General features: G+C 46.9%; 1 protein-coding gene across 3 annotated transcripts in view; it reads left to right on the top strand.

The window, feature by feature from the left end:
- Window positions 1–207: 207 nt before the first annotated feature.
- Window positions 208–11,992, top strand: part of LOC144146849 (monocarboxylate transporter 12-like) — a 49,882-nt gene continuing 38,097 nt past the window's right edge. The window contains exons 1-2 of one of the 3 annotated variants that reach the window (XM_077678792.1): window positions 208–489; window positions 6,091–6,213. In XM_077678792.1, coding sequence (XP_077534918.1) covers window positions 6,181–6,213 — 33 coding nt within the window. In that variant the 5' untranslated portion in view covers window positions 208–489; window positions 6,091–6,180. The remainder of the gene's footprint in view (window positions 490–6,090; window positions 6,214–11,992) is intronic. The other 2 variants (XM_077678790.1, XM_077678791.1) reach the window with 2 other exon arrangements.

Below are 11,992 nucleotides of genomic sequence, written 5' to 3'. Positions count from 1 at the left end.
ACCACTGTAAACGCGCCCCAAAAGGAGAGAAAAAGAAGAATGAAGGTGTTTAGAGTCATGTTTACATACTAAAACTTGCTTTGGACATTAAACGCCGCGTGCGGGCAGCCTTTATCACTGGCGTTTACCTAGCCAAGTTATAAAATCTGCATACAGGAAGCGTTTATAGCTTCACACGGTCGACTAGGTCAGGCATTGTATGGTCGCTAACCTTTTGGCTTTCTTACATGCAGGTCCCAGATAACGACCGAGCGTCTCGGGACTGTCTGACGTCACGGTGAAAGTTGTTTCGGCGTCAAACAGCGACACGCAAAACAACAATGGGCCTCCTTACGAGTGCGTCTCACAAGATGAGCCTGTTGGACATATGTGCCGCTTTGCCTTAGGCATCGCTGTAAAAGAGAACGCAAGGTCAGCAGCTCCTTTTTGCCGGTGACAACTGCGACAAGTAATGCACTGGAGCTAATCTTTTTGCTTGGTTAAGCACAGGTAGGTTGCTTTCTGTATTTCCTCTAGTACGTTTATACTCACGAAGTGCAAAGTGCTGCTGTCTATCTCTTGCTTTTGGGCCGCGCTTGCGTGACACATTACAGCTTGCTGTGCCATCGCGAAGGCTTATAAAAATGGCGAAAGCTCCTGTCAGTGTTGGATTTGAGGAATGAGCTACCCAAGGACACTTAGAAGTGTAAAGGCCAATTTCATGAACATTAAGTATGATCAGACCAAAACCATTATCAGAGCAAGCTGCTTCGAAGTGAAGACTTACAAAAGAAAACTGAATTGTTAACTAAAAGATGCAAACTCATGGAAACAAAAAAAACTAAGGTGTGAAAGATGAAAGCGAAATATGCAAGTAGTCGGATCAGGATATAATAAAATGAGCGCGATATTGACATTTAAAAAAGTTTCAAAACTGAGAGCCCCTCTCGTGTAAGAAGGCGAAAATATCATAGACATGCTTAGGACGTTGATCGATGGATTAATTGAGTGATTCCTTGAAATACTTTTTTGTATCAAAAAGCACCACAGCGGCCATTATACGATTGCACATCCGTGACCATTTTATTAGCAAACTATGACACGAACCATGGGTTAAACACACCAGTGAAACGACTAGAACTTAGGAGGGGTAGTAAAATAAGGAAGGTTTCTTTAGGTGCATTCGATTCATATACTGGAATATGTTATAAGACATAATTCGGATTTGGTAACACGTGCGAGTGAAAAAGAAATCTCTGTAATTGTGGTTATTGCAAACGTTCTGGAAACGATGTACCGTTGACCTTTGTGGGCCTTGATGGAAGGAAATGTTTTACAATGGCGCGACAATATACCATATCCGTGCCTTGACGTTCGCAAGGATGAGTTTAAGAATATACATGATGTGATGGTATTATCTGCGCTAGTTTATTGTGACGGGATAGCGACCACTATCGATATGCTTGTATCTCCAATAAACTACCATATTCGTGAAGAGCCTACTTAGCTCCCCCCCCCCCACGGGACGGAGGCCTCTCCCATTGACTTCCAACCACTCCTGTCCTACACTATCCCATACTATACTGTATACGGATCTATCGTACGCCGAGTGGTCATTACGCGTGTGGGAAATTGGGGCACTGGCTATTTTAGGTAACTGATTTCAGACCAGAAAAACAAATTACAATCGCTGTGTAATGGCGGTGAAGAAACAATCGTAGTACAGGCAGGTCGTTTTGTTTTAAGTTTTTAATAAGGCATGAAACAATACTTGAAAGTTTCAAAACGGCTTTGAGAATAGAATTCGGGCAAAGTTGGGGGGCCATGTGGGAAAGTTTGCAATCATCAAAAGGGCCTAGATCCGTAATAACGCCGACCTGTGGGATTTTAAATTCCTACCCTATCGGTAAACTTTCGGGATTGTTGTTCCATGTTCATGATATATTCAACTACTATTGTTTGCGTAAAACGATTTGTAGCTGCTGGAGCAGCAATTTGAGTGTTTAAAAACATGACAATGTAGCGAAGCAGAATTGTGTCTTAATAAATTTGGGAAGAATAACCCAATGTCGTCCGGGAACAAACGAAAACGTGCACACGTCCTAGTCTAAGAAGGGTGCTTGCCAAGTGTTATAAACTACTAAGCACCAATTTCTGGATGGTAGAGGTGGGAGTAAAGAGGTTATATTCTGTGACCCTGTTCTGTGACTGTGCGACCATGCTTGCCAGTGATATTGAATATCCGGAAGAATAATCACTATGTTTCAGACAGCTCTTTGTGCTGCTACCTCGCTGTATCGTTGCCCCCCTGTTTCGCTATTGTAAGGTGTCAACATGTTATCTTCTTTTTATTTCTTAGCGCGAAATGTCACTACATTGTGAGAACATCATACAGGATGGAAAGTTGGGCGAGTTGGTGTTGATTCATCTTGAAAACGGGCGCAGAAAGACGTTGACGTTTTCAAGATGAACATGATACGTGCTTTGCAATGTTCCTAGACTGCTGTAATATAGGAGCGAATGATCAGCCAGCGCTTGTGTTTGTTTCTTCCCCCGTCTTGTCTTTGCGTTGTTTTCAAGTAGGTGGAATTCTCACCACGGAGCAGTAAACGATAATTTTTTTTTGCTTTACGCTTCAGGGAACTGAAGACAGTAGGAGATATAATACTAGTATGCAGGTACGGAGCACTTTTTAGAGGCGAAAGCCTTGGATTTTCTTGTTTCAAGCATTCTCGTTGTTAGGTATATACAATGGCTGGTACAAAGAATTTGAAGTTGTTGTCATACCGAGCGTGAGGTAAATAAGGCGCTCTAAGGAAAAGAAAAGGACACTTCAGTGTGAGAGGAGAGGAGGACGTGGGCTGTGAAAAAGGGCGATGCAGTGCATGCCGGGAAAGAACATCCGCGGTTATAAAGGGGCATTGGTTGCTGCCACACGTGCGACACGAACCGCCTCGACAAGTGTGCGCACGCATCGGAGCCGAACAGAATGCTCCTGGCGATGGCCTGCGAGGGAAATGGGCTTTGGCGGGTGCTGTCCCGGGGCTGGTCAAGTGCTGGAGGCCGCGGATGCACGCAAAGTTTAAAAGATTCTCCAAGTAGGCTATAGCCTTCACGTTCTTCGCAAATTCTAAGCATCCCGTGTAGTTTGTTGGTTAGAATAGCCCAGGTGTTCGCGCGCACGTATGAGGCAGAACTCGAATTATGGTATGTTTCGGGAAACCCGAAACTTAATTTTAGCGTCCCATAGCTGCTACTACCAGCTCAGTCATCAGGACGACCAAGCTAAGATTAACATCCGCTTTACGTTTGAGATGAATGCCGAAACCTTGTCGACCACGCCAGCTACGGCAGGTTTTGTCTTATAAGCGTTCGAATAAACAGGAAACGCCATTTCTTCCGTGTTTGAGTGGCCGTAGAACGGAGTAATTTTCTATTTCGTCATTTAGAAATATAAGACTGGCGCAGCCACCACAGGACGCAAGCGTGGCAGGGTCGGTCCCCGAAATTTCGTTCATGAAATGCTTCGAGCAGTGAACTGGTATCAATGCACCAAACCTGGATGCTCGCACTTCGAAGAGCGAATCAGCAGTTCTAACAGCTTTATATTTTTTGACGTCCAGTATCGACCGACCTTCTGCTTACAAAAATTTTGGCGAGTGAACTAAGATTGGCTACTTGGTGAACATCGCGACTAAAGGCAGAGCAATGACTCCTACCACCGTATTATTTGCGGGTTGGTTTCCCCCAGTTATTTTGCATACGTCGACGTAGCCGTAGGGAGGCACCACTTTGCGATTTTACGCAGCCCTCCTTACAAGCTGTGGATGACTATATCGCTGTTCGCCTTGAGTGTTGTCGGCTATAAAGACAAGGGGCACGAGGAGAGAAATGCTAAGGCGGAAGCTGCAATAACTGCATATATCTACCTAGCAGACAACAACAGCTCTGAGGTCAGCACAGCCACAAAAACGGTGATAGCACGGGCAAAGCATGTGACCTTTGGCACCCGGTGCCTGGCTTCACCACAAAGTCCAGAACAAAGTTGTTTTGCTTGTCATTGTCCCAGAAATGACTTTGTGTTTTTCGCGAACAAGTGCTTCGATTTTGTTGAAACCATTAAAGAGCAGCGGTCAGATTTTCTGCGAGTGTTCATTTAGCAAAATTTTCAACGCGGAAGAATTTCACAAGTTTTGTCACCGTAGCATATGAACATTAAACTAAAATCGTGGCGCGAAATTGTATTAAAATAGGTTTTAAGCACTCCCAGAGACTTTCTTATATATCGTACCGTGGTAACGTAGTTTCGATAAAATGATCGTTATAACCCGCACTTGCAGCGGAGGTCGGCAATTTTGTACGAGCTGCCTTGAGCAGCTCTTACAATGGTATGCGTTAGGTACGGGAGCATGCTATTATAAACATGACACCAAGTACTGCTCTCACCACTCAACACGACTTTTCCCAGAGTTGAAAATACTAGTTTGTAAAAGGGTTCCCGCATATATCTGATGTATGTGGGTGTAAAAATCAGACCCATATTTGTTGCAGGAAGCACCTAACGTATGCCGGCGGAAAAAAATTGTTCGGCTGATGAAAAAGTGCTAATATAATTTAAACCAATTATGCGAATAAAATTATTTAACGATATTGATAGTGGGCTCGCGTTCGTTAGCGGTGACTCAAAGCTATTGCATGTTCCATTTCGATTTTCGCGGATTTCGCCTGTCTGATACTCTGTACGCTAGGTGGCGTGACCATACCCTTACCGCCCTTACTGAGTCAGGATTTTATGGATGCGATTGACTCTTCAATAAAGTTCCTGAATCCATAGGAACAAATTAAATTGGTTCCAGGGGCAAACTAAAAACTTTGACTTAACAGAAATCAATAACGCACTAGCCGTGGTGGAGGCGAACCGTTTTATGAACACAAATGTATCTACTCAAATAAGTCTAGAAGTTCTATATGCTTAGCTAGTGTTATGCAGTTCCCAAAAGAAGAGCTACTATTTTTATGGGCTTTAAACATGTGGACTCACTGGCTTTTGCTTCTGGCGGTGTACTGTGGTCGACGTTTGTTTTTCTTAATTCGTATTTTTCTATGACGGCATCCGTCGGGCACCGGGGCTAAAGGCACAAGAGAGCCTTACGAAGCCTTTCTACGTCAACAACATGCAATAGTCAGTACGGCTATGCGATTCCGATACATCTAAAGAGAACATCACCTGAATAATCAACAAACAAGTGGATAAACTACGAAGTCCGTTAGCGCAGATTATTCAAGCATCAACAAATCATACAAATCCACAAATTTTGATCTCCTATGCGTAAGTGCATTGCCTTTCAGAAATCAATCAAGTTGAATTCAATTAATTTGAATAAGGAAACGGAAGTAATGTGGAGATGTGACATTTTTAGTATTTGTATAAAAGATATTTAACCCGCAGATCTATGATCAGCAGGCTATGATGCCGGTATAGTGGAAGCGGGGTGTGCAGAGTAAGGAAAGCGTGGGGAAAAAGTAGTCATAAATTGCTGTTTCGCACCTTCATATGTGTCCTTTGGAGGAAGTGTGGAAACATTGTGGACTTAGGCTTATGCTTGCGGGACACCCCGCGATATATCCGCTATAGCTTGGAAAAGTCGCTTTCCTTGCCCAGTTCCGCGCACAGACTATGCCACTGTTCGTCGGCGAGATAGCGTTGAAAATTTCCAAATTAGCTTTTATTTTTTCCTAATCTTGAGGAGATTATAATGGCGTTCAGGTATTTGAGTTGTGAGAGTAGAAAATCTTGCAAAATAACCTCTCGGGGTTTTTCTTTTAGGGCCGAAGTGCCTCAGGGGCTGGGGCTGTTGCCGCCTCCTGTCGTTGTCCTTGTAATCGTCGTCTCGTGTTGTCACGGCACTAAAACACCAGGAAACTGGTTTACGCCTCGGGATGGAACTTAACGCGTACTTTTTTAAAAACACTGGGACACTTGTTTACGCCTCTTTCGGGAGCGCTTTGTTTCTTCTTATTTGGAGGTTTTACTGCACGCTGCCTTAGTTCTGTTGGCTGAACACAGGGCAAAAGAAAGACTGATGGGGCTCCTACCACCTCCATCTTTAGCCCCGCTGACGAACGCAAGCCACACTTCAAAGGAACCTCTTCCGGCATCCAGTCCTGGGCACAAAGCAGCGGAAGCTAATACATGCAGTAATGCACTACAATCGCCTGCTTCCCATTTCCCAGGTTGGTAAGATTCCATCTACTGGCGTTCTGGTGAACGGTATTGTTCCAATAATACCAATTCTGGTGCTGCTGCTTTATGGTATTTATACAAAGGGTTATTCAGCCACGTTCGGTTGTCTCGCACTACGACGGAATGTTTGATGATAAACGCAGATATTCTGGTAGTTGGCTTACCATTAAACTGCCAACATGTAAATATTCTCATTAGTTCGCAAATGCTGGTGTGGGGTGATTCGGTAGGAAAAAAAAGGTTGTTTAGAGCTAGCAGGAACTTCAAAATAGTGTGAAGATGCACAGAGGGAAGTTGCTCTGTTACAAGAATTCCGCGTTATCCTAAACCATTCTTCTGATGGGCGGCCTCGTAAGGGGTGTAGCATTGCACTACTTGTCAGGTGACACGTCGAGTTTACTGTACGACGCGTTGGATCATTGCACGGATCTTCAATGCGGGCTTAAAACTGTCAATACACGCTGAGCGCTTTGAGCTCGGATGCGAAGATCGTAACTGACCGTGCGCAGCATAAGCTTCGTCGCGAAAGCAGAAGTAATGTTGGCGAAAGAAAGATCAAGTCTGTCGGTTTATCTATGTGAGGGATACTCCTCCTTTAAGCGAGACAGCACAGCCGTGAATGCTTACAAGGGATGGGTGAACTGCGTACTTTAACCCAAAACAATTTTTTGATGATTGCGGCTACAAGTTACCCCAGTAACCACATTGCCAGGCTACGCGTAATGGCGTCTAGCGTTCCCGGATGATGACCGAATTAAGCCGTGGTGAAGAAGGTGCAAGAGTGTGGTGATCGTGATCTCCTCGGCCATTTGGGTGTCAGCACCGGCCTCTTCGGTTTTCTCGTAAAGAGCACCCGCACGGAAAAGGAACATTTTTTTGCGTCGAGTGGGTGCGCCAAATTGATCTGAGATAGCTGCTTTTCATATACATCATGAACGTGGCACTAGAACAGAATGCTTGAGTAAACAACATCAGCCCGATAGTTGCGTCCTTGGAAGCCAGCCCCACGGATTTACGGCCCCGTGTATTGCTTCCCCACCGCGCCTCGTAGTAAGACGATGCCTTCGTGTCTCTAATGTGCTGAAGTACGATGGCAGAAGCAGGTTGTCTTTCCCTTGTGGGCGCTCTTCAAATAACTAACAGGCAGCGTACATAGCTTCGTCAGACGGACTTTGAGCCTACGGAAACTCTCGCCAGTGGTGAGACACTTATTTGCCTGTTGAAATGCAGGTTTTTATGTATGGTGTTTTGAAGAAAGCACGTTGCGAAAATAGTACCAGCCAAAGAAATTGCGTGGGACTCAAGGGGAGCGTACGTGCGCATGTTGCACGTATGTGACCATTGCGCGGTGTTTTTTTGGTTTTCCTATATCGCATTAACTTGCCCAAGCTCCTACTGCACCAATGCTGTAATGGTGCAAAAGGGATGATAGAACAGGACTTAGAGCTGAGAAAGTTCACAACCCGTGCCATTACTGTGGCTATTTGCAAGAGTGAATAGGTGCGATGGTGATGAAGCATGAGTAAAATGAAAAGGTTAGCCGAACGTCTGGAAGTAAACCAGCCGCATTATAGCAAGTAAACTAACGTGATTTGAGGGAAGTAATTTTCGGAATTGTTTTCTTCGCCGGCCGAATTTAAGGTTGCAAAAAAATGCGAAAAAGTTGTTCGGGCCAACAGTGCATATACGGTGACGACGAAAAAAGATGGGAGGGATGCCATTCTGCACAGGTGGGTGACCAGCGAAGTCCTTTAGTACGTGATGTTGTCACGAGACGGGACAATCCCCTTGGCGCGATGGCCCACCACCAAGGATGACGACGAAGAGCTGTGTGCGTGACGCAGCCAGGCTGGGCTCGGTTATGGCTTGATGTAACTAGTTCTTCACCATTATGTATATACATCGCTTCATCGCTCGATGGTTTGTGTTGGCGGAGTGTGCGGGTTCGTCATCCCCATCCTCCCCCCAGCATCGCATCGCATCGGCGTGGACGCAGCCGCCAAGGACACCACAGCCGCGCCGACCGCCTCTCCCCGCCTCATCCCGCCTCCTTCCCCTTCCCCAGGCCAGAGTCGAGACCAGAACAAGACGATGTCCCCCGCCCCGTGTCCCGGAGCCCGAAAGACCCGAATGAAGACCAGACGAAACGAACCGTGCCCAGACAAGCCGAAGATGTGTTCCCCCGCCCTTCCGTCCGACGTGGCTCGCGGACCTTTTCGTGCTTCGCCGGTGTTGAAGCCATTGCTGTTGCTGGGCCAGGCATCATGAACGCCATCATCGTCATCTATGGCGGCAAGTGATTCGTCACTGCATTTTTCAACCCAACCCTCATCCGCCTTCAATCACCAATTTGCCTAGCTGTCAACCGGGACGGTCGTCATCGACCGGGGAGCTGATGTCACGGGACGGGTCAATCCCCGTCGCCCGATGGCCCACCACCAAGGATGACGACGAAGAGCTGTGTGCGTGACGCAGCCACGCTGGGCTCGGTTATGGCTTGATGTAAATAGTTCTTCACCATTACGTAAATACATTGCTTCACCGCTACATGGTTCGTGTCACCTGCCACCACGTTACCATATTGAGGTGAGAGAATTTAGGGGAAAGATGCTCTCGAGCGTGGGTGGTGGTCATTCTTAAGAATGTTTCTCATCTTGAACACGATACATACTTGCAACCCTAGTCTTATATTGTGCTGGGGTTGAAGGGAGTTAACCCAAGATTGCGGAGCAAAATATCGTTTTTCGGGCTAGAGCGCGCAGTGGACACGCGCGCAATTTCACGGCAAAACAAAACACCGACGCTGTTAGGCGGAGGGGCTTACGCGCAGTGAAGTCTGATGCAACCATCGCGTTTTTTTGCGTCATTTTCTGATGACACGCGCCCTCACTGGTTCCCTCTATCCCCATTTTGGAGCCGTCCCCTCACAACACACGAGTGATCAGACGATTATAGTGGGGAAGAACATCCTGCTGCGCGATTTGGTAGGCAATAAACGACATACTTCAGGCACTAAAAGATGGACACAATAAAATCTTTATCGTCCCTTTCTAAAGAAGGTTGAGAGAAGCGCGAAGGCTTTCTCACATCAAAACTGCGTCAAAGCCTTCGCTAAAAGTGCGTCCCACCGTCACTGGAAGTGCGTCCAATCGATCGCGGTATCTTCAAAGGCCCCAATCGCAGACGAGAAACGAACCCATGCGGCGATTTTTCACGCACTTAGTAAGCGCATCTACCAACGATGTAAATGTACAACGATACGTTATTAATGAGGTAAAAAAGTATTATTGTACTCCTCCTTCGTGATCGATGCAGATATATTGTTTTGTAGAACCCTTCCTTTTTCGCGATTTTCAAGTGACATTTTGATGCAATGGAAGCCCGGCTTCGCGCACACGCAGTGTGCCCAGAGATCTCATCAGAGCTTTTCGATCAACCACCTGGTCTGTAAGAAAATGCAGTGTTTTTTTTTGGCCGCACACCATGGGTACCACTAAGAAATCTTCGCGGTCGCAGCAGATGCACACTTGTGGCTTTCTTCTTAAAGGGACACTGAAGTGAATTTGTCAAGCGCCCGTTTTTGCTTGCACTGTGAAAACTGGCTCAAATTAACAAACTTTTCATCGTTTATCCGGTTGATAAGTCGGTAATTATTTTATCAAGCGGGAAAGAAGAAAAACTACCATGCGCGGTCTGCGGCGGCCGCACCAACTAAAGGCTGTGACGTCGGGAGGAGGTGGCACCGTCACTGGACGATGTCCAAGGTTAGCATTCAAACAAGTTTCAGTTTCGGTTCTGTAAAACAACATGCTAGACATCCGAATTCATCGTTGGATAGGCAATCTCGATATCTCAGTAATCGTCACATTGCGCTTCTGCGATGTCGGCTGTAAAATGCTAAGATAAGCCTCCCAGGACGTCTTGGAATCGTAGCAATCACTAGCCGAGGCCCACGCAGTGGATGAACGCCCTCCGCGTACCCGCAGACACCCAAATGTCATGCGCTTTTCCCCCATATTTGGAGCTTGCCTCACTCATGCCTGTACCGTAAAAAGCGTGTTCGCACCATGCCAAGGGTCTGTTGATTCTGCCTGTGCCCACTTCCCTCAAGCAGTCCGTGCTTATGGCAACAGCACGCCAACGAGAACTCGCTAGCGTGTCAGTGTCAGTCCGCGCGCGTTCTGCGAACTAGTTCGCGGAGCAGTGAACGTTACTGCCCAAAAAGGATGAACTCGGTATAGAAAACATCCACCGAAAACGAAAAATTGAACTTACAAAAAAAAATTACACCATCTTCCCGTGGGGAACCCTGATGAAGATGCGAAGCATCGTGGCGGTTCCGTGTGGTTCCATTGTGTTGCCGTTATGTTGAGTGATCTGGTTTTTACTAGCGCCAGAGGGAATTCCGCGTCCGGGTCCACACCAGTGGCAAAGGCACGCAAGTGCTGTTGTGTTACGGTGAGTAGGCGGTGGTTCTCGAGGCGCCGAAACTCGTCCATCATGTTCTTGTCGATGTTGTCTCTGTGGTAGAATCGGTAGTCTCCGTCAGCTTTGGTGAGGTAAAGGTTGTTGACATTCGTGCACCGGCTGAGAGCAATGTACACGCCCTCCTCTTCGCAGCTTTGTCTTCTCGTTCTTCTTCTTCTTCGGCGGCTCCCCTACGGGAAGATGACGATGGTGGTTGAACGCGAACCTATCTCGTGATGGATTCTTTGGTTGGCCAATCTCTAGGGGCATCCTGCCACAATCAGCATCAGAGGCGCTGCGGACGTTGCTGGTTGAGCTGCAAGGCGCGTGGCGCTTCCCGCCACAGCTTTCCCACGGGAAATTGAGCATCCCCCTCTAAAGTTTTCAGTTCGTCGTTTCCGTTGACGTTCAGCTTCGCGTGCCTTCGTTGTATCAGTAGCTTCTTGACGTAGTTTGAATGAGTCAAGGACATAAGGCGCGTTCGTAGCACTTGCTCCTGTCCCGGATTTGTAGCGTAGTGGGAAGAGCACCGGGTACCTCCCGTTGCGGCCGGAGAGTCGTGGGATCGAAACCGGGCGCCGCTAACTATTTCTTTTTTTATAGTGTAGTATAGCGGAGCTGTGGGTGTAAGGAGGAGAGTTGCGCATGCGCAGTGAGCGTGTGGACGGCGCCGCCATCAACGACGCAGAACAAGTAGAGCATAAGAAATGCTCCGCATTTAAAAAAAAAGAATGCACCCTAGGGGATTCGAACATGTGACTTGCAAAATAACATGCCTAGCGGTCCAGACCACTCGGCCTCGGGCAAGCAAGCGCTCCCTATACTATAAATTTAAGCTATGTGATGTGTAACCAGTTTGCACTTTTATTTAGTTTTAGCGTTTCAACCAGCTTAGGTGACTATTTGTTGTATAGCGCTCGTGCAGTAGGTATCCCCCAAATGTCTATAATATCTCACGTCTAGCAATTGCACTTCTTAGACGGAAAAGCGTTCGCAGATTTGTGGTCATGCTGCTGACCGCTGTGCTTGTTCACCCAGCGCAAAACGATGCTTCCTGCTCCCTAGTTTTACCCTGTACGGAAAAAGTTTCAGTTGAGTTTATTTCCTGAGTACCTATGCTGACTTCGCTGACTCCTCTCCCGCCTTCAAGTGGCCTTAGATTTTGCTACTAGCGTACCAGTCAGCGAAGCGTCGCATGTGCGCTTGTGCAGCGCTTGTGTGGAGCGACCTGGACTTGGAGCTTGACAGTGTACAAACTAACAAACTAAAGAAACGCACATTCTTCCGTTCACAAACGTGTCG

The sequence above is a fragment of the Haemaphysalis longicornis genome, unplaced genomic scaffold, assembly GCF_048455015.1.
Source record: "Haemaphysalis longicornis isolate Haplotype H1 unplaced genomic scaffold, Haemaphysalis longicornis Haplotype H1 scaffold_7, whole genome shotgun sequence".
Lineage (NCBI taxonomy): Eukaryota > Metazoa > Arthropoda > Arachnida > Ixodida > Ixodidae > Haemaphysalis > Haemaphysalis longicornis.
The sequence above is the reverse complement of the archived record's forward strand: the minus strand, read 5'-3'. Positions and strand labels throughout refer to the sequence as shown.